This window comes from Gymnoscopelus braueri, assembly GCF_963280865.1.
Source record: "Gymnoscopelus braueri genome assembly, chromosome: 8".
NCBI classification, from domain to species: Eukaryota; Metazoa; Chordata; class Actinopteri; order Myctophiformes; family Myctophidae; genus Gymnoscopelus; species Gymnoscopelus braueri.
Window position 1 is genome coordinate 46,673,467 of NC_137609.1, and position 23,296 is coordinate 46,696,762.

The 23,296-nt window shown below is 43.4% G+C and overlaps 2 protein-coding genes across 6 annotated transcripts in view; one reads left to right on the top strand and one right to left on the bottom strand.

Annotated features, from left to right (window-relative positions):
- The window catches only part of cux1a (cut-like homeobox 1a), a 281,900-nt gene that overhangs the window by 166,258 nt on the left and 92,346 nt on the right, over window positions 1-23,296 (top strand). For all 5 annotated transcript variants that reach the window (XM_080434636.1, XM_080434637.1, XM_080434640.1 and 2 more), the window contains exons 4-6: window positions 9,519-9,597; window positions 11,559-11,696; window positions 17,910-18,114. In XM_080434636.1, coding sequence (XP_080290762.1) covers window positions 9,519-9,597; window positions 11,559-11,696; window positions 17,910-18,114 — 422 coding nt within the window. The remainder of the gene's footprint in view (window positions 1-9,518; window positions 9,598-11,558; window positions 11,697-17,909; window positions 18,115-23,296) is intronic.
- gemin5 (gem (nuclear organelle) associated protein 5) overlaps window positions 1-23,296 on the bottom strand; it is an 851,612-nt gene that overhangs the window by 78,160 nt on the left and 750,156 nt on the right. The window lies entirely within an intron of this gene.

A 23,296-nucleotide genomic window follows, 5' to 3' on the forward strand; every position in this document is an offset into this window, starting at 1 on the left:
CTCAGTTCTGCAAAAAATAAATAAATGTGTTGAGCAACAAAGTAATATATTTGTGGATCAAGCAGAGCCCCAGGGGTCCTTGTGGGTGGTTCCAGGGGGTCCCCAGCTAAAGTAGTTAATATAGCATCCCGATCCTTTTAACCACGTTATCCATGTATATGTTGGCTATTCAAAAATAGCAGATCTACAAGCTCACAGTGCGTGTCACTTTGTGCCACGCTGCAAGCTTGCACATCTGTTAATTTTGAACGTTTTTGAAAAATATTGATTTTGAATTATTTCGATTTTTTTTTATCTTTTTACACAAATCTTCTCGTCTGTGGGGTCCCTGGCACAAAACCTTTTCAGATGGGGGGTCCAAATACATATCAATTTGGGGGTCCTTGGCATGAAAAAGTTGTAGAACTACCGATATACATCATGTGTGACATCATCCTCCCCCCCCAATTCTACAGTTAGTCGTTAAGACCAGGATGACCCCTGACCTTGGCCAACGCATTCATCCAACATGTTGTCAGCTTGTGGAATGTGTCTGTGCGTGATTTGTTATCAGCAGAGGATGAAGCCCGTGAGGCTGGCATCTCTCACGTCGGTGTGAGCGTGGGGGAACTCCTCTGAGCGAGACGAAGACTGGGAACTATATATTGAAATGGCGGCGGGGGAAACGGGGGCGTAGCGGTGACTGACTGCGCCGAGGTCTCGTCCTCGGCCCGCGTCCGCTGGAGACGGAGACAAAGGTGATGTGTTCTGCTTGGCTGTGTTTCTTATATAGCACACAAAGCAGGGCAGAGCTTCACTCTCTGTTGGAATACTAGAACAGCAACCTGGAGATGTATGGGGCAGATATATATATATATCGTTGTTGTGGGGCAGAATCATCCTATCTCCATGTTTTTCCTTTTTGTGTTTTTTTTCATAAATGAATGCCTTGCACTTTGGTTGGTTTGGGTTGTATATTTTACCTTGACGTGATGTAACTAGTCCAATTGGTGAGACATCTTGCTCCGTTGCGCCATTAATTATAAATTGATAATCCAAAAGTAGTCGCCTCATTGACTTACCTTGTAGAGTGAAACAGCTCTCACACGCACATACAGCAGACTGTGCCAATATCACAAGACCCAGTATGGCATTTTTGGTTTTTAAAGGAAAATATCAACTTCATGTTGATTTAGCTATTTGTATGAGAACTTGAAATAGTAAAATCAATAGGTTGTTTATGGAAAAAATAAATAAATGCCATCCCGGGTTTTGTGATGTTATATTTGCGTTATGTGCTGAATGAGTGACTTTTAGAGCTGTTTCACTATACAGTACAATGTAAGTCAATGAGACTATTTTTTAATTATCGATTTCTAATAAATGAAGCTAATATGGACCAAGACATCTCACCAAGTTACATCATGATAAGATAACTGCACGACCCAAACCTCTGCCAAAGTGTCATTTGCACTCTAAGCCCTGTCTTTATCATTCGACGAATAGTCGAAAATAGCCGATCTACAAGCCCACGACACGTCGTGATGCAGCGACGCGGCGTTGGCTTCTCAGAGGCGAGCAGTGTAGAAGGGCCTGTGTGTCTGTCTGTCTGTCTGTCTGTCTGTCTGTCTGTCTGTCTGTCTGTCTGTCTGTCTGTCTGTCTGTCTGTCTGTCTCTCTAATCTCACAAACTGCTGGACCGATCAGTGTCAAATGTCTTGTGCACACTGCACTGCCAATATTCAACTTAAATGTTACAATGGAAGTCAATGGTCCAACATCCACATTGGAGCCGTACGCCATTCCCATGTGGATCCCCATATTCTAATGTTTTTGTGCCACTAAGTATTCCGTTAAGGTCCCTCTCTCTCTGTTCTCTCGATATCTCCCTTTTTTTTTGTCTCTTCCTTCCTCTCTCTTCCCCTCTTTTTTCCTCTCTTGGTCAGTCTTTCTCTCCCGCACCCTCTCTCTAAGGACATTGGTTCTCAAAGTGGTCCTTATGGGGGGGTTCCAGGGGGTCCCCAGCAAAAAGTATAGTTGTTAAAGCATCACAATCATTTTAACCACTTTATCCCTACGTTGGCTATTCAAAAATAGCAGATCTACAAGCTCACAGCGCGTCACTTCATGCTGCGTTGCAAGCTTGTACATTTGATTTGATTTGGATTTTTTAATCCGATTTTTTAATCAATTTTGGGGGGGGGGGGGGGGTCCTTGACATGAAGAAGTTTGAGAACCACGTGCTCTAGGGACTCCTCTCTGTCTCTCTCTCTCTCGTTCTCTTGCACCCCCCCCCCCCCCCCCCAGCCCCCCTCCTCTCTTCCTGTGAGGAAATGAGGAGACAATGGGAGGCAGAGCTCAGCACGTGGCGCCCTGCACAGCGCTGCTCTCACACTGAGACACCACCCGGAGGCATGTTTGATAACCCCCCCCCCACCACCACCACCCCCACCCCTCGCGGTGGTGGTCTCGTGTTTGATAACCCCCCCTCCCCCTCCCCTCCCTTCGGTGGTCTCATGTTTGATAAACCAATCCCCGGTGGTCTCTCTCTCTCTCTCTTAGCTAGAGAACAAACAGACAAAATGTTGTCGTCTTCTTCTTCTTTCTTGGGTTTCGGCCACACAGTGAAATGTTGTTCATTCAAAACAGAGTGTTTCCTCCTTCCTCGATACGTCGTCTCTGTCGGGAGGAAACCTCATATGTTCCAAAAACTGTTGCTTTTCAGGATTCAAATTCAAAAACGGCAAAAGTAGCAGATCTACAAGCTCGAAACGCGCCGCGTTTCGAGCTTGTAGATCTGCTGCTTTTGATGATTTTGTGTGACGCTGTAGTATGATCAAGTAAGGCGTTCATTTGCGAAAAATATACTGTGAGAGGTTTCTGCCCGGCAGCAACAATAAGCAGGTTCCGCTGTGGCTCATTCTTAAAAAAAAAGTGACCAAAAAAGTGTTCAATTACTTACAAAAATATTAATTTCATCAAATAGCAGGTTTATTTTTGACTTATCACAGTTTACGGGTGTAAAGCAGGGGGTGGAATCATTTTATTTGGTCCTTTTTCCCCCCCATCGTTTTATAGTACGGGTCCATTTAAATGATGGAGATAAGAGGTTTTTGAGTGTTTCCTCCCCTCTGTCTAAAAACTAGGGCCATTTATACAAATTGAGGAGGATGTGTTCTTTTCTTTAAATCAAGTCATTAGGGTATTAGGGCTCACAAGTCTGAACATTTGGCTCAACTAGAGACTGAGGACCATGTCCCGGCATTAGTTTGTTATAAAACTGGGCGGTAACAATTAGAGAGTTTTAAAAGAAACTGGGAAGTGCCTTGCTTGCAGATCGAACCAATCCAAAGTCTTTAGGGGTTGTCCTTCATAGTTGTGCTGTGATATGATTGGTTTCCAAAGCAGTGGGCGTAGGTTTGTAACTAGAGGCTGTTCTCACCGCTGTTCCGTTGAATTTAGAAGTCCCCAAAGAGTTCACAACTTTTAGTCCCTGATCGAAGTGGATCAGATTTGGATTTTGGGTCCTTTTATTGGGTACTAAACAACAACCAAAAAAGAAAACGTTCTGTGATCATAGAACTATCTCTGCAAACATTATGTCAATAAGAATTATCGATTTTGATGAATCAAAGGATATATTTAATCAAAATCTGATCCACTTGGAAAGTGGACCAAGCAATTATGTTTGAACCGGAAACACGTGTGACTCCTTCACATGTGTTTCCAGTTAAAAATCTGCCACTGAGCCAATCAAATGAAGCTGTGGGAATATGAACAGGAACATGATGTATGCCACCTTCTGAAACCCTGGGACTACATTTCAAGTTCAATTGAAGCTTTTTTCTTGAAGGCCCAATCCATGATCCAAACATAAATAGATCAACGGCACTGAAATCAAAGACCAATATTCCTATAATTATATTATTTCTACAAGGAAATCTCTAATTTATAAGGTCAAGTAGATATGCATATTGTCTCTGTCGGGTGGAAATTAAGCTCATATGTCCAAAACTGTCGGGATTGAAATCCAAAAGTAGCAGATCTACAAGCTCAAAACGTGTTGCTTCGCGCCGTGTTTCGTGCTTGTTGATCTGCTACTTTTGTGTGACGCTGTAGTATGATCAAGTAGGGCGTTAATTTACGAAAAAAACACTAATACCGTAGTTAAACTATGGAGATAAGAGGTTTCTGCCCGGACAGCAGCGATATATAGTGCCTTTAGGAGCAGTTTGAAAGTGATGTCTTTGATGTTGTTAATGTGGTCAGTGTGGTTTATGTGTTGGTTTCAGTCTAGACTCTCCTATCACTTAACATCCTCTTTTCTTAACACTCATTGTGTCATTTTAGGACGGTTGTCACGTGCGCTTCGAGGTCAGTGTGTGTGTGTGTGTGTGTGACGGGGGGGGGGGGGGGTGTTAATACACACATCCACATGCATGCTGTGAGTATAAAGTGTAGGTCTATAGCTGTCCTCTGCACTCTGCTGGTAAATCCTTCTAAAGCCACTAATCCCCTCCTATCCAGCCCAAAAAGAAAGCATGCAACTCACGCATGCACGTGTGCACACGAGCGCGCGCACACACACACACACACACACACACACACACACACACACACCCCCACACACACACACACACACACACACACACACACACACACACACACACACACACACACACACACACACACACACACACACACACACACACACACACACACACACACACACGTGCACGTGCGTTTGTTTTACTACTTGTGAGGACATCAAAATGGTATCTTGTAGATTGACTATTTTGCGGTTGTGCGACACCAGGTGTGCAAATCAGTCATAACTCCAACCCCAACCCCTAAACCTAACCTCTAAATGTCTAATCTAACCCTAACCCCACCCTGAATCTTTTTCTAATTGTAAACTTCTCTCTAAAATCTTTTTTAAACCATAAAACAATTTTTCAGGAAAATGGTCCTCACTATGTATATTTCTCAAATTCTACTATACCTGTGGGGACATTCGGTCCTCACAAGTATAGTAATACAAATGCGCGCGCACGCACACGGACACACACACACACACACACACACACACACACACACACACACACACACACACACACACACACACACACACACACACACGCACTCTCTGCAACGTTAATTTGCAGAGCACGGGTTCAGACAGTAGACTAAACATAGACAAACAGACAAAGCTTATTATTAACCTTATTATATTGAGGAAGTATTTTAGAAGAAGTCTCTGGTTGTGTGAGTCAGTTCATTCACAAAGCTGGCTCACAGAGGATGTGGGAAGTAGCCGTGTGTTTGTGTTTGTGTGCGTGCGTGCGTGCGTGTGTGCGTGTGTGCGTGCGTACTCTGGTATGGTGGTTTTCAAAGTTGGCTCCAGGAGACCCCCGTAGATTGGCTATTTTCAAATAGCCAACGCATATAGGTTTGAAGTGCTCATGTGGCCTATACAGTCGCTTCTTTTGGGCTTGTTTTCATAGACCCGGTTGCTTATTTCTCTCGCAAAGTGCTGGCAACACCGCCCCATGGACATGACATGAGCAGGTCTGAAAGGCCCAGCTGACGTAAGGCAGTTCTACTACACCGCCTCCAAACCCGAGTGGCAGCGAAGCAAAGTGGGCTGTACTGTGGGAGCAGAGCTGAAATGATTTCTAATGGCCACTGTTAGAAAAAGGGATTGTTGACAATATGTCTAGCCTGCCTCTCTCTCTCCCTCTCTCCCCCTCTCTCTCTCTCTCTCTCTCTCTCTCTCTCTCTCTCTCTCTCTCTCTCTCTCTCTCTCTCTCTCGCTCGTTCTCTCTCTGTACTTGGCAGTCTGGGAATGTGAACAGCTGTGAGCATGTAGTTTCACGCACACGCGCGCGTGTGTGTGTGCGTGTGTGCGTGTGTGTGTGTGTGTGTGAAAAGCAAAAAAAGATGAGAGACAGAGAGTGAGAGAGACAGAGAGAGAGGGGGGAGCGAGACGATGGGGGTGGGTTTGGCCCAGACCTAGTCGATCCAGATGTTTTCCGGCTGAAGCCCATCTGAAAATGTTTAATCCCCCCCCCCCCCCCCCTCTCTCTCTCTCTCTCTCTCTCTCTGGTTGGAGCCACACAGTGGCTGACGCTGCTCTGGCCCGTCGCCCGCCACTGCAAAATGGTCCTGTCTGCGTTTATAAATCAAAAACGAAAACCCTCGAACAGGATTCTTTGGGCAAGACCCAGGCCTGCCCTAAAGCTTCTGGTTTTATAGGTTCTGTTGGGTTTTCCCCAGCTTTTAAAAGAGGGGTTAGAACAAGTGTAAACACACACTAATAAATGCTACATTATTTTTTACTCTTTCTTCTCCTCGGCGGTTGCGTTAAAAAAGACGTGAAATGTTTTTGTTTGGTCATTCGGGCTGACGTTTTCAGAGGGAAAACACCGCATTGGGTCACCTAGAATGTGGGAAGTAGATGTGTGTGTGATTTGTGGTGTGATGTGTGTGTGTGTGTGTGTTTGGTCTGGCAGTGGGTAACGGCTCTTTTTATACGTAGTCGAACGGCTGTGACGCACGTCAGAAATGACATGTTTTCAGCTGGAGCGAAACGGCTGATGATGACATAGTCATTCGACGGAGTATAAAAGCCCGATTTATTCTTTGCGGAATGCGAGGTGTTGTAAGAGCTTGTAGATCAGCTGTTTTCGGCTGCTGACGCCATCGTACGATGGACCATAAATTAAGCATAAAACCAGGCTTTACAGGAGTTGTAGTGCAGTTGCTATGTTACCCCACCTCTCTTCTCTTCTCTTCTCTTCTCTTCTCTTCTCTTCTCCTCTCCTTTTCTGAGGAGAAAAATGGAATTTGTCTAAAATAGCGGAAATAACTAAATAAATAATGATATTTTCGGTATCTGTCGCACAATGAAGTATATAAGACTTAGCTCTTAACAAAACTCCAAACCCCTCTCCTCTCCTCTCCTCTCCTCTCCTGTGTAGTCATGGATGACCCAGTTACGGTGCTGACTGGTCTAAGTTCACTAGCAGTGCTACGGTTGGCTGGTTGGTGTGCAGAGCACGCAACTGTTTCTTTTAAACAGCAAGATCATTAGGCCGACTGTACTGTGTAAATTTAACTGGGTAATTTTTTTTTAACACTTTCAGAGTTTTACAAACACTTTTTGCTGTGCAGCCAAGCTGAAATGCTATGTTATTTTTTTTACATGTTTTATCATCCTACACATTCCTGTGTTATGAATCTGCCATGCACATACAATTATTTGATTGACAGGAGGTGATGACCAGATGGCCCTGCTTTTTAGCTGCACTAGAGGAACGTGTGTGTGTGTGTGTGTGTGTGTGTGTGTGTGTGTGTGTGTGTGTGTGTGTGTGTGTGTGTGTGTGTGTGTGTGGGGGGTAGGATTTGGGTGTACAGCTGCTCGTGTGTAAGCATTGTCATGCATGCACTGATTTGCGTGTTTGTATGTTGGCGTGCGTGTGCGTGTGCGTGTGCGTGTGCGTGTGTGTGTGTGTGTGTGTGTGTGTGTGTGTGTGTGTGTGTGTACATGGTTGGGTTCGTGTAAACCTGGCACGGTGAAACACTCTGCTGTTTAGCCAGCAGAATGCATACGTACATACATACAGTGCCCATACTGTACACAAACACAGCTGTGCACTTTGCACCAGGCCTATTGGATTACATTATTTCTGCGAATGGATGCATTTCATGCAGAGGAAAGTCTGAGTCAAACCTGGCATGTTGGCACACAAGATATCGTTGCTGTCGGGCAGAAACCTCTTATCTCCATATTCAACGTATTGTGTTTTTTTTGTGCAAATTAACGCCCTACTTGTTCATACTACAGAGACACACAAAAGCATCAAAAGTAGCAGATCTGCAAGCTCGAAACGCGGCGCGAAGGCATACCAGTCATTTCAAATATGTTCGAAAATTGCGGATCTACAACCTCACAATGTGTCGGCCATTTTCACTACTGTACTTGTCGTACAATGACATTTATACTGTAGGGCTTAAGTGGTTAACAAAACTCCAAACCTCTCTCTGTGTATCTCTTTCTGTCCCTTTCTTTCTTTCTTTCTTTCAGTTTCTCTCTCTCTCTCTGTCTCTTTCATAGTCTCTCTCTGTCTCTCTTTAATCCCTCTCTCTCTCGCTTTCTTAGTCTATCTCTCTCTCTCTCTCTCTCTCTCTCTCTCTCTCTGGTTCTGTGCCATGCATGCCGGGGTCCCAGAGAGTTCACAGAGGAGTAAATCCCTGACCTGAATTTGACCCCCTCCCTCTCCCTGTGCGTGCTCTCTCTCTCTTTCTCTCTCTCTCTCTCTCTCTCTCTCTCTCTCTCTCTCTCTCTCTCTCTCTCTCTCTCTGTGAGGTGCAGATCAGACTTAAAACACAGCGCTGCCCCGCGTTAAACACAGGAAATTGCTTTAAAGTCGCTAAAGCGTTTCTATTTGATGAGTGAAGTATACGGCTACTCTGTGAAAACAAGTCTGGAATAGATGTGAGAAGAGAATCTGTGGCTAATTTGAGCCACAGATAAGATAGACACTGTAACAATCCTGAAAAAGGATTTAGCGAAACTGGCACCAATATTTCTCACTGATTCTTATAATGAATATGAGTGTGTAAAGAAACTAAGTACTTGTACTCAAGTGCTGTACTTAAGTACAATTTTGAGGCATTTTTACTTTGATGGAATACATTCCAATTTCCAATATTTTTTCTTCTACTCCACTACATCTCAAAGGGAAATATTGTACTTTTACTCCACTTTAATTATTTGAAAACTTTAGTTACTAGTTACTTGATTATTATTACAAAACCACTTCAGACCTATTTACTTTGGCAATTTGAAAATAGCCGATCTACAAGCTCACAACACGTTGCAAAGCGACACGTTGTGAGCTTATAGATCTGCTATTTTCAAAGGATTTTCTTTTTTTATTGCGATATCGCTGAAATATTGTGTTATTGCCGAGTCATTGTGATGCAAAATATTGTTATTAATGTTTTTGAGGAAAGAGTATCATTCTCTCCAATGCTGCTTTCTAACGATGCCTACAGTTGATTGTTACATGTCATCACAATGTGACTGTCGGCCCAGTTTGTGATGTTGCCTTTATGCTGTACGCTTCTAAGCCTGCCCACTGTGGCCAACATGACTGGATGTGCCCTCTGGTCAGCTCCCAGTGACTAACAGTAACAGACCAAGACTGTGGTTTAATTGGTCGGCTCCCAGTACAACAGTAGTAGACTGTGGTTCTACTGGTTAGCTCCCAGTACAACAGTAGTAGACTGTGGTTGTACTGGTCAGCTCCCAGTACAACAGTAGTAGACTGTGGTTGTACTGGTCAGCTCCCAGTACAACAGTAGTAGACTGTGGTTGTACTGGTCAGCTCCCAGTGGTCAACATTAGTAGAATGTGTACTGGTCAGCTCCCAGTACAGCAGTAGAAGACCCATGTATGAATTAGTATAAGTGTATTGTTTACAGGTTTCTTACGTTCCTCTCTCACTGTGTGTGTGTGTTCTTCTGTTCTTCCAGATCGACGCCGTCAGTAAAAGAAGTAAAGAATCAGAGACTGCCTTCCTTAATGTCTACAAGAGATTAATTGATGCCCCAGGTGAGGACTGTGTGTGTGTGTGTGTGTGTGTGTGTGTGTGTGTGTGTGTGTGTGTGTGTGTGTGTGTGTGTGTGTGTGTGTGTGTGTGTGTGTGTGTGTGTGTGTGTGTGTGTGTGTGTGTGTGTGTGTGTGTGTGTGTGTGTGTGTGTGTGTGTGCGTGCGTGCGTGCGTGCGTGCGTGCGTGCGTGCGTGCGCTAATTAACACAGTGCTGTATTAATAACACGGTCGAACTGGAACTTCCCACTGGAACGCATTGAAGTTTTCCCTTTGATGATGATAACTCCATGCTATGCTAGGTCTGGGTTAGCAACATCTGGTTTTTGGTTAAAGTTATTGGAGAATCTTGTTGCTAGTCCCTGGCAATCTGTGTTATAAAAGTATTAGCACACTGAAGGCTGTGATATTATATCATATTATACCATGGTTAGAGGCAATTTCCACCTGCTTTGCATGGTGGGAACAACATCTGTAGCCAAGATATAAATTAGAATAAGGATGTTGTCTTTCTAGGATGTTGTATGATGTTTTTGGGAGTACCTTGTTGATCTGCTATATCCGGCGCGGGATGCCTTTGTAAGACGGAAGTTCGGCATTATCTTGTAAACCCCCCCCCACACCCAACTCTCCCTGTCTCTGTGGACCAATGGTTTTAATGGGATCCTATGATTGCGTAACAGCGCCAGCTGTCTGATGAAGACAGTTGGGTTGAATTGGGGCGTGCATTAATTAGCGATGGAGCAATTAGCCGGCTTGTTGCAGCGTCTGATGAGCATGCTGGCGGGCCATGGTTAACTGCTGAATACCCAGTCATATACTGTAGGACCCCTGTCTAAATACCCAGTCATATACTGTAGGACCCTGTCTGAATAGCCTACCTAGTTGTAGGGAAGCAGTTCTCAAATTTGTTTTTGTGCCAAGGACCCCCAAATTGATATGTATTTTAAAAATCACACCCAGTGTGAAGTGGGCGGTGTGGTCACAGTGGTCATCACAGTGATGGAAGTTCACTTAACGAAAGGTAATATTGTGGACCAACCATTGTACACCCCTAACTTAAAAAAAGTGCATAGTCCTATTTATAGGGCTATGCACATGTGTCATGTTTCACTAGCCAATCACAGTCCTGAATAGACTGTGATTGGCCAATCACGGTGCACGGTTAGGGGGGTACAATGGTGGCCAATCACAGCGCAGGGTTGGGGGGGTGCAATCGAATGTCGATGTCCAAACCTCACATATAGGGGCGGTTTCACCGCCCAAAAATGCAAAGATTATTCAAAATCAAAAAATATTCAAACATAGCAGATGTACAAGCTCGCATTGAGCTTGTATATCTCTGCTGTCCGGCAGGAACCAGCTAACTCCAAAATGTTCATTTTTCAGGAAATGAAAAAAAGTGGATTTAGGAGGTTTTGTTCATCATTAATAAGAACAGCTGAATGGACCTCCAAGCTCACAATGAGGTTGGAGGTCAAAAGGGGGTGGAGCCTTGAGTCAGCTAAACCAGCTAGTGGAGTTAGCTGTTTAGCAGCTATTTAATGCTTTTCATTCGTTCAATATTTATTTTACCAACACAGAGACATAAAGGGTGTTCAATAGCCCTGATTTATAGAAAAAAATGCAAAAGCGTCAAACTGGAGTTAGCTGGTTTCTGCTGGACAGCAACGATATCTGCTATTTTTGAATAGCCAACATAAATATAATAAATAAAGTGGTTAAAATGATTGCGATGCTGTAATAAGTTAACACATTTTGCTGGGGACCCCGGACCCCACTTTGAGAACCACTGATAGGCCCGACAGTATATCACCAAAAAATAGCCGATCTACAAGCTCAAAACGCTCGAGCTTGTAGATTCATCTATTTTTGGCGAACGCTCCCCCCAGAATCCCCCCAGAAACAGCATGCTGCATGGGGGTTTCAAGTGGTTAATGTAGCGTTGTCTCTCTTCTCCCCACAGACCCCATGCCGGTGTTGGAGGCGCACCAGCAGCTCCAGCTGACAGCGCAGAAGATGCACGACGTGGAGACGGATAACCAGAACCTCCGGCAGGCCCTGGAGGCCTGCACACAGGACAAAGCCCAGCTTCACAGCCACGGTACCAGTTGTTTTTCTGCTGTTCACTGTTCAGTCTCTGTCAGTATGGTGTCAAAACCAAACCCATATAATACACTGTTTAACCTCTGTTAGTATGGTGTCAAAACCAAACCCATATAATACTGTTTAGCCTCTGTTAGTATGGTGTCAAACCAAACCCATACATACACTGTTTAACCTCTGTTAGTATGGTGTCAAACCAAACCCATACACACACTGTTTAACCTCTGTTAGTATGGTGTCAAACCAAACCCATATAATACTGTTTAACCTCTGTTAGTATCGAGTCAAACCAAACCCATACATACACTGTTTAGCCTCTTTTAGTATGATGTCAAACCAAACCCATATAATACACTGTTTAACCTCTGTTATGGTAGACTATCTATCAAACCAAACCCATACACACGCTGTTTAGCCTCTGTTAGTATGGTGTCAAACCAAACCCATACACACACTGTTTAGCCTCTGTTAGTATGGTGTCATACCAAACCCATACATGCTGTTTAACCTCTGTGAAGAAAAAGAAAAAACGTCGAAACACGGAAAAATTTTGAAGCAGGGCTCCGCGCAGTATCCCCCCCCCCCCCCCCCGTTGACAAAACGCTCCCGGGGGGCACCGAACCGGGTCCAAGCACCGGGCACCACGAAGGGTTAATCCGCCCCTGATAATACTGTTTAACCTCTGTTAGTATCGAGTCAAACCAAACCCATACACACACTGTTTAACCTCTGTTAGTATGGTGTCAAAACCAAACCCATATAATACACTGTTTAACCTCTGTTAGTATGGTAGCCTATCTATCAAACCAAACCCATATAATACACTGTTAACCTCTGTCAGTATGGTGTCAAACCAAACCCAGACATACACTGTTTAACCTCTGTTAGTGTGGTATCAAACCAAACCCATACAGCACATACACTGTTTAACATCTGGTAGCTGCTGTCAAATCAAACCCATACATCTGCACAAAGTCAGTTCTTCTGTTACACGGTAGTTTAATTTTATTTAAATTGATCAAACATCCAGGGGGACATGGAAATTCTCCGCATATGGATGGCAATGGAAACTTTTTAAGCTGCATATAAGATTGTTCGTACAATGGTTTACAATGAAGTGCAGATTAGCCTTATAGTGACAGCCTTGGTGACACAGTTATGGAAAGATTTTGTTTCGTTTTTTTTCTATGAAAGGGGATTCTGAACAGCTTCAATAGAGAAATCATTCTGTCACACTATACTGTAGTCTACACCACTTGGCACTTGTGCCCATCAAAAATGTGATCCCTTTAGTTTACAATATTTGAGTTTCCTCTTCACGAGAAAGACCCATTTAGACCTGAGGTTCCGATTCTACAAATGTCTTCTAAATCCTAACAGTTTTCTGAAAAACGTAGGTTGCTATACCTATAATATCAGTGATATCAACTTTTTCATGTCAAGGACCCCCAAAATTATATGTATTTGGTTGCCGACCCCCATCTCAAGATATGCTCTTCCAGGGACTGCCAGAAGCAAATATTTGAGTCAAAAATGTTCCCTTTAAAAACATATATATATTCAAATATATATATTTAAAATATGTTTTAATAGCCAAAGTATAAAATATGGATAAAGTGGTAACAGATGCGTTCCCGGTTTGAATGAGTTAAAGGGCAAGACCACTTTGGTAGAGGTTTGAGTTGTGTTAGTTACCTTGCCATGATGTAACTCCAAAGGTGGGCAAGAAATAAAATAAAAAAACTCCAAAGTTGGACAAGAGGAAAACCCGGACTGGATCCGCGGATCTGGATCCGTATCTTCAAATAGTAAAATCAGCAGGAAGTTGACATTTCTATTAAAAAAAAAAACAGTACTGGGTTTGGTGATGTTCTATATTGTCTGAATCAACTTTGTTTGCGTTCGTTTACGTGCTAAGAGAGTGACTTTGAGAGCTGTTTTACCGCACAATGTAAGTCAATGGGGAGCATATGTTGAATTATCAATTTCTAATCAATGGAGAAATTATTTGGGATTTCTTGTCCACCTTTGGAGTTACATCATGGCATCATGACTTTTTCATGACAAGGACCCCCAAAATTATATGTATTTGGCCGCAGACCCCCATCTCAAAATATTGTGTTCCAGGTTCCCCAACCCAGAGGCAAATATTGGAGTTAAAAATGTTCGCTTTAAAAATATACATATATTCAAAGATTTGCACAAAGCTCGGTGCCGCGCTATGAGCTTGTATATCTGCTATTTTTTGAATAGCCAAACTAAATCTTAAAATGACACGGATGTGTTCCCGGTCTTTAATGGATTAAACAACGCTATACTTTTTTCTTTTCGTTGTCTGAGAACCCAGACTTCCTGGACAGGTTCTTTCATATGATGTGTCTACATCAGTATCTCTCCTCCTTACTGTAAGGAGGATGTCAGGGAGGCAGGGGGAGGGAGGAGGGAGGGGCGGGGTGGGGTGGGGGGGGGGGGGGTGAGGAGGAGAGAGCAGAGGGTTCTGCCCTCGTACTCCCCGGAATCCCCTTCACGCCAAGACCCTAATTGACTCAGTTCAGAAAGCGGCAATATTTTATTTCGCCATTGATTTTCTCTCTCCCTCCCCTCCTTACCACCTCTCTCTCTCTCTCTCTCCCTCTCTCTCTATCTCCCAGCAGCCAGGGGGGCCTCTATCGATTCACCGCAACCTAAATGTTTGAAGTTCAATTTAACAGTTAAGGGGAGAAAAGGGCTCCCGGGGGACTCGTTGGCATTGATTATGTGTCAGGCCTCGATCGCTACAGTTTAAATCACCATAGAAGAGAGAGAGAGAGAGCGAGAGAGATAGAGAGAGAGAGAGGAGAGGAAGAAGAAATGTGCAAGCTTTCCTTCTGTCAGTAATATACTCTGATTTGCTATTAGGGAGTTGGAAGTATCTGATATGGACACACGCGCACGCACACGCACACACACACACACACACACACACACACACACACACACACACACACACACACACACACACACACACAGACACACGCACAAACACATACACACGTTTGTATTACTATACTTGTAAAGACATCATCGTTTTAGGAATGTCATTTTTACAGTTTTTTTTGCTGTATTTTTTTTGCAATCTATAAATCAGCCATTGCTCTTGTGAGGACCTACTGTATACTTGTGGGGACATTTGGCCCTCACAAGTATAGTAATACAAGTACGCACGCACGCATGCACGCACACACACACACACACACACACAGCGGCGAGAGTAGTGAAGCTCCACACCTCTTCAGGTGTAACTTTATTTCTCATTACAAAGGTGACAGCAGCATTGAATCAGACAGAGAAGTGAAAAACTGAAACACACACACAATGCTGTTTAAACAGCGTTGCCTTGTCTGCTTATTATAAGCGACTTTGGGCTTGTTTTTCAGGAAAGGCTTGCGTTTCTAAAGTGTAGTTGCTTATTTGGGCTTGCTGTATTTGTCCACACACACGCACACGCACGCGCACACGCACACGCACACGCACACGCACACGCACACACACACACACTATATGCTAACTAACACACAACAAAAAAAGATGCATATAAGATGTGCAAATGAGGCATAAATGGAGTATTAAGTGTCAGGGCATTACGCCCACCAGAGCTCTGACCCAAGTGATGTACAGAAGCTATAGAAAATGGAGGAATTAACACCCACGTCCTAATGGCACCGAGCCAGCAAAGCTGCTTTTGCCAGCTGGGCAGACTGCTACAGTATAGCCAAGCAGCAATGCACTCGTTATACAGTAGACATTATCCTGATACAAATCAAAGCAACAGTCACTGTTATAATCAGTAATATACTGTATATTTGCACGCATCTCACATTAAGTAACTTGGTTGTATCTGTTATTCATTACTCTATGTTGGTTGTTTATACCGGTCGTTGTCAAAGTGGGTTTCGGGGACCACCAGGGGTCCATTGAGTAGCCTCGATCGCCAGGCTTTTATTTTTTAGTTTTGCTCAAAAATAAGAGCCTGGACCAGACTGTTGATGTCCTGGAATAGGAAGTGTTTCATTTCGCCAACCAACCAGAGTGCAGTGGGCGTCGCTCCAAATGTTGTGACGTCAGGGCTCTCAATGCTGCACATTTGGGGAGGAGGAGGGGCATGGGGCGGGGGCTGACGGACAGATCGGTGAACCAATGGGATCTCACAGAATTTTTCTCCGGAGATTTTGAACCCGCCCCTCTAGACCAGATATCAGACACGCTAAGGCAGCCTATCCATTGAGTAGTTACGGCTCTGTAACTCAGAGAGCGTACAAACGGAACCAAATGGACCCTTACGGGTCCATTTGGTTCCATTTGTACGCTCTCAGAGTTAGGAGTTTATAGTGTAGAATAGATTGGGGTGCCAGATATAGACAGTTGTATCAAACGGGGGCAGCGGGTGGCCTAAACGTTACGTGGAGCGCGTTTGTGACCCGAAAGGTCTCCGGTTCGATTCCACGGACCGGCAGGGACACATCTGGGTGGGGATTGTGGAAGTGAATGGCCACAGCTTACAGGTACCCCTCCCCCCCAACACAGCTGAAGTGCCCTTGAGCAAGGCACTGAACCCCCCCCCCCAAACTGCTCCAGTGGAACAGTATAAGACTGTGGTTGTACTGGGTCAGCTTTGTGTGAATGTGAAGCAGGGCATTGCTGAAAAAGAGCAGTTTTTGCTCAGCCAACCTCCCCTGGGTAAATAGAGGTAAAGAATAAAAAAAAAGGGCTGGTCGGTGGCCTAATGCACTGTTTCTGAAACAGTGGGTCAGGACCCCTTTGTGGGTCGCGGCCCCATTTTTATGGGTCATGAGTAAATATCATTTTTTTTCTCCTTTTCTTCTACTACAACATTTTCTTTAATCAAAATATTTTCAAAAAGTAAGAAAATTCAATAGAAAGTTCAAACATATTTTCTTTAAAGGAGTCTATAGTGAAACTAGCTGATCTACAAGCTCACAGCGCATCGCGATGCAACGCTATGTTCACTAGTTTGGGTCCCAGGGAGACATAAAATGTCTCTTTTGTGTCTCGAGCAAAAACAGTTTGTGAACCACTGGCCTAATACATATCAAACTGTGGGTAATTGAAATGAAAACGTTTGAGAAGTTTTACATTATGGCTGTATCAGTGCAGCGGCCGTTCAATAGCGGGCTGATTGCTTGGCGCCCATGAAGTGTTCTCGAAAACCACTCATCTGATCGACTTCACATTTGACACCGCTTCCCTGGGTCCTCAGCGACACACCTGCCAAGTGTGAAGTCAATCGGATGAGCGATTCTCGAGATTTGCGGAAGGAAAGATAGACGGACAGACGTGAATATAGAGGCTCCTGGAACTTGGGGATTTAGAATTTAGATTAGTTCCATTTTCACGTTGAATAACACCCTCATAGGTTGCTTTCCCCACATTTTCTCACTTCATTTCTGGTCGACCAGGAAAACTGACAAAACAAATCAGTGTTTTAGCCGACCACAGAATGTGTGAACTCACAATCCCGACCACAATGTTGAGGCTGGAGCTGTCGGCCTGCTGCCATGTTGCTATGAAGGAAATCTGTTCTACATCGTGATGGTAACCATCCATATATGGTGAATTTTAAAGGGTAAATGTCACAATTTTCACCATAGTCTCATTATTGTAATAGTGCTATTAGCACTGTGTCTTTTTTCCTGTGTCTTTCCGAAACGCAGTCAAAGTTGTGTTTAAAAAGTTTACACTTAAGGTTGTGAAAACTACAGCACCTACTTCCTGTTTTTTTAGCCGCTTCCCTCAGTGGCCATGCCATTGTCCTTAGTTTGTGGCCAAATTGAGTGATCTTGACTTCAGAAAACATGAATCCGTTTGATGTAATGGCGACCATAGACCGTACGTACGGGTGTGCCAGTCCCCAATGCTTACCTGCCAACTGCATCATGGGAAATGTAGGAACAAAGGGAATGACCTATTCTCTTTGTTCCTTTGAACCTATTTCTCCTATTGTTGCTTCTGTGCGCTATATTAAATATTAACAATTAACTGAAATGTATCATCAACACGTTGTCTCCCTTCAACTGAAAATCTGATGTGTGTGTTTGTGTGTGTGTGCGCGCGTGTGTGTGTGTGTGTGTGTGTGGGTGTGCATGTGTGTGCGTGCGTGTGTGTGTGTGTGTGTGTGTGTGTGTGTGTGCGTGCGTGTGTGTGTGCGTGTCAGAAATGACAATTAAAGCACTTAAGCAGCAGATTGAGGAGTATGAGAAGACATTGAAGCAGCAGGCCAAGGAACTAGGCCAGGAGGAGACGCAGGAGGAGGAGGACGACAGGGACAAAGCGGAAGAGGAGGAGAAGGAGAAAGAGGAGGAGCAGAAGGAGCAGGAGGTGAAGGAGCGCGTCAGCGACGGCCATGAGGAAGAACAGAGGTAAGAGAAGCATCTCATGTGTTTTCATACTGAACTGATCACTTTACATGGCAGTGGTTCTCACTTTTGTTATTTCAAAGGACCCCCATAACTCTTGACAGTGTACAAATGGAACCAAATGGACCCGTAAAGGTCCATTTGGTTCCATTTGTACACTTGTCAGAGTTACAGGCCTGTGATGCTGTGTTCACACTGGCAGATACAAAATATACAAAGCTACAAAGCTACACAGCATATTTGTAGCTAGCTAGCTAGATAGATAGATAGATAGATAGATAGATACTTTATACTTTATTTACTTTAATGCTATGAATAAGCATCAAAATCATTAAAAAGGTATCACTGGGAATAATAATAATCCTTTGTCATTGCACATAGACCCATAAATAGCTCAAACTAAACCTAAGACCATTAGTCCGGTTCATAGGCCTATATAGCGGCTGGTCATCTGAGTTGAAGAGCCTAATTGCTCTTGGTATCTTTGTAAGTTGAAACCAGCTCAACTTTTTGTGTAGCTTTGTAGCTGTTCTAGCTTTTTGTAGCAGCTACAAACGTCGGCCGTATCTTTGTGTCTTCACGTCGCTGCTGGCTTCTATTGAAAAGGAAGCTTGTATCTCTGTAGCTGCTATAGTGTGAATGCAGAATAATAGGGTCCATTTGGAACCTCCTCAAGGAACCCCCGAGGGTCCCTGCATAGACCCTATACTTTGAGAACCACTGCTTGAAAATATCCTTTAAGTTTCCCTGGCATGAACACATGAACTCTACAGCGTCCGATCTATCAAGCTCACAATAGCGTCGCGTTTTGCAGTGTGTTGTGAACTTGTAGATCGGCTATTTTAAGAGATTTTGATATAGAGGGAAAGCCCCCTGGGGGGGGGTGAATACAGTATAGGGTTTAAGTGGCTGAATCCTGAGTGGTAATGTAGTGTGTAAAATGGATCATCTTAGACCGGCCCACAATGCATCTGTGTGTGTGTGTGTGTGTGTGTGTGTGTGTGTGTGTGTGTGTGTGTGGCGTGCCCTCACTAGCCTACTCCTGTGTCAACAATGGAGATCGCTAAGTACTGCTTTAGGGAGAGAGTGAGAGAGAGTGAGAGAGAGAGAGAGAGAGAGAGAGAGAGAGAGAACGTGATTACCCCCTTAGGATGTAATGATATTGCTTGTCTTATTAAAAAGCCAATACCTACAACTCTTAATATTAAAAATATATTGTCAGTTAGGGTTTTAAAACGTGGGTGGGTTGTGCTTTACGACGATGTTGCTGTCCATGGTGCTAAACCACTTCAACCTAACACAGCCATACCATGTAAATAGCAGATCTACAAGGTACGAGCTTGTAGATCTGCTATTTTCACTGTGCAACACCAGCGTATGATGTGGATGGATTAAGCATATCTTCTCTGTCGGGTGGAAATCTCATATCCAAAACTGTTACTGTTTTCAGGATGAAAATTCCAAAATGGCTAAAATAGCAGATCTACAAGCTCCAAACGCGTCGCTTCGCGCCGCGTTTCGAGCTTGTAGATCTGCTATTTTGGATACTTTTGTGTGACGCTGTAGTATGATCAAGTAGGGCCTTAATTTACGAAAGTTAAAACGTGGAGATAAGAGGTGTCTGCCCAACAGCAACGATATAGGCCTATAGGTTATTTTGAGAATTTCCGCCTATAAGGACAAGCCCAAAATAGGGTTAATGTGGTTAATGGCTCATATCAGAGGCTAGTCTATAGTCAGGGTTGGACACTGTGATTATAGGGAGGGTGAGTTCATGTCCAAAGAGCACATTGTGCTCCAACGTGTTTCTGAAACAGGCGTCCAAATAGCACCCGTGTTTAATTGTGCTAAAACTAAAGATGCAGAAAAATTACAACACGGCTTCTTCTCATTGTTTCTCTGTCATTTTTTTTTTATTTGGCTATTCAAAAATAGCAGATCTACAAGCTCATAGATATCTGCTATTTTTGAAAAATCTTGAACATTTTCGAAAATCTTTGTATATATATATTTTTAAGCGAACATTAGTAAAATGTTTTGTTCCAGGGACCCCCAGAGGCAAAGATGTGAGTTACAAATGTTCGCTTTAAAAAATATACGTTCAAAGATTTGGACACATTTTCACGATTTTTCAAAAATAGCATATTTACAAGCTCAAAGCTGCTATTTTTGAATAGCCAAAGAAATCTAAAATGACAGAGATGCGTTCCCGGATTGAATGGGTTGAGAACAGACTTGTGAGCATGGAGTGGGATTCTCCCCCACAGCCTTAGAACGGCGGCCCTTTGAGCATATGTTGGGTATTACAGGTGATTGCCTTGCTCAAGGACACACCAGAACGGCAGACGCAGGATTTGAACCTCGTTTCCTCCACCTGCGCTACCGGAAGCAGCCGAATACTGTTCTGTTATTTGGGTTTACCTGACAATTATCCACCACAAACCAAGCTACTGTATGGCAACATATAGAAGATGCTTTTTTACATATTTTGTCAAGCAAAGCATTACATTGGTATAGTACCCCACTGACTGTGCGCTCATCATAGCCATCTGAGTAGCAATCAGCTGGCTGAAGCCATGAAATCTATTACCCTTCCCCTGGGGGAACAGAAAATATTTCCCTTAATCTTTCACAGGTCAAAAACAAGGTGTGTAGTTGAGCTGCATGACTCATGGCCTTTTAATTTGAGCTCTCTGGTTTGTTTGCTTTGGAGTTTTCTGCACCCTCTGGTGGACATGTTTGCACTGAGTGACACACAGTACATACTGTACATACACACAGACAGTCTCGTGCAGCGCTTCACGGCTCAAATAATGATTACAAAACACGCACCACACCTCCCGGGAAGGCCTTTTCTCCCAGCGCAACTATAGACAAAAGACTGTTTTGTTTAGCTTTTTTATCGACATGTGATAACATGACAAAAGAGCCCTTCAGAAACATAATGGCAGAGTGCTGTGGTGGCTCAACCAGTCTGTGTACATAGCATACTGTACTGTAACGCTACTGTATGCTAGTAGTAGACACAGAGGAAGTGTGTGGATATCCCAGGTTTAAATTCAGCTCGTGATCACCCGTCATTACCTGTGTGTTTTTGTCAATCTCAGAATGCCTTTCCGACATCCTCCTTTTGGACAAGTCATTATAGGCAAAACCTGTCAAAAAATACTTCAAAAGAAATTCAAGATTTAAAAAATAATAATACATATAAAGAAATGCAACATATTTAAATGATTCCAAAATAGCCATTTCTGCTATTTGTCATACAACAACGTGACGTGACACGTTGTGAACTTGTAGATCGGCTATGTTTGGCTAATGTATCCCCACAAGATGCTGGGGTTCAAGTGGTTAAAGCTGTGCTATGTGACTTTCCTCCTCTACCCCGGATTTGAACCTGTGGTTTCCTACGCAAGTGCTGACATGTTTAGCATTGAGCTAATGCTTGCTCAGGGAATAAATTTAATCTTAGACCAGGTCAAAATCGGTGTCAGATCCTGTGTCTAGGTGAGACATGACCTTTGACACAATCTAAATGTCTCAATAGAAGAGCAGGGAGACTAAATACAACCACCCCAATTGTAGAAGTTATATTGTATTAACATACTCTACCATACAGATTGGACAAAATTACATTTTATTCATAAACAAAGTTACATAGTGCCGCTTTAAGTGGTTGAGAATGACTCAAGTAGATGATAACAGACTGACATGATTTAACATTCCACATAAAAATTGGTCCCAAAAATTGTCCAAAAAACCAATGGCTTGACTTTTGCGGACTGTCTTTTAGTGTGGAGTGGAGGGGTTTGGCCTGTGGTCCGTGGCGTCCTGGGAGGTTATCCCAGTGGAGAGAGAGGGCTGTGTGAAGGGCATTGGCGTGGCGCTATCAACACTCCATCATTCCAGCAGGGCAAATATTGATTCAAGAAGAGAGAGAGAGAGAGATATCAGCCCTTTTGTTCATTTCTCTTCCACTGGTGTTATTTTTATCGCCGGGCCGTTTCTCTCCCCTGAGCTGCCCGTTCGAGACGCTCTCTCTGAGATTTCGATTTTCGATTCCTGTGATTCATTTCTGTTATTATTAGGCCTAACACCAGGTAAACCCCTTAAGGCTCCTGAAGAACCCTATATGTGATGCTGTTAACATACAAAATGCTCTGGTTCTTTGGGGTGGTGGAGGTGCTATACAACAGTGGTTGTCAAACTTTGTTCATGTCAAGGATTCCCAAATCAATATGTATACTGTATGGCCGCTGACTCCCATCTGGAAAAAAAATTGCGGCAGGGGACCCCCATCAGCAGGGGACCCCCATACAAGATTTGTGTTGTTAAAATGTTTCGTAAATATTCAAAAACGAAATCACATTTTCTTCACATCACGGCGTGATGTGATTGATTGATCAATTCATTCAGTGCCAAGTAAATAAATAAATAATTGCCAATAGTGCCAGCGATTACGTATTTCGTCCAAACTCCACTCTCTCTTGAGATTCCACCGTTTTCAGCAAATGCTAAAAATAGTAGCTTGGAGAGGGTTGGCTTGAGAGCAAAGGTGTGTGGCTGCATGCAGCCTTTGCCCTGTAGTACGCATACACAAATGTGAGTGTTCATTTTACTTTGAGAGTATAAAAATGTGCCCATGCAAGTAAAAATGTCCCCTCCCAGGGGTTGAATATTACTCTGGACTTTACTGTGTCCTAGATAGTGTTACTCTAGATGGCTGAACTGACCAATATCACTTTAGTTTTATTGTTGTATTGTTTTATTGGATCTTGTTTAGTCGATACACTTATTTGGTTTAGCTCGTGCTCATTTTGTCTCATCTGTTTAAGAAAGTAGGTAGCTGATATATTGCACTTTTACCTTAGCGCTAGGTATACTCTTGGTTGCTTGTTTTTGCAGGAAATGCACTTAAGACTTCTGATGATTAGTAGTTTCGTTCCCTACCTATGTTGAATGCACTTATTGTAAGTCGCTTTGGATAAAAGCGTCTGCTAAATGACTGTAATGTAATGTAGCTAAGCCACTGGCTAAATGATTGATAATTCTGAACCAAATAGAACCTTAAAAGGATAGTTCACTCCAAATATAACTTTTTTTCTATCGATTAGTCACCCCATGGAGACTTGAATACAAGTTTTGTTTTTGTCACATATTCCTAAGCCAATACTTTGATGACCAG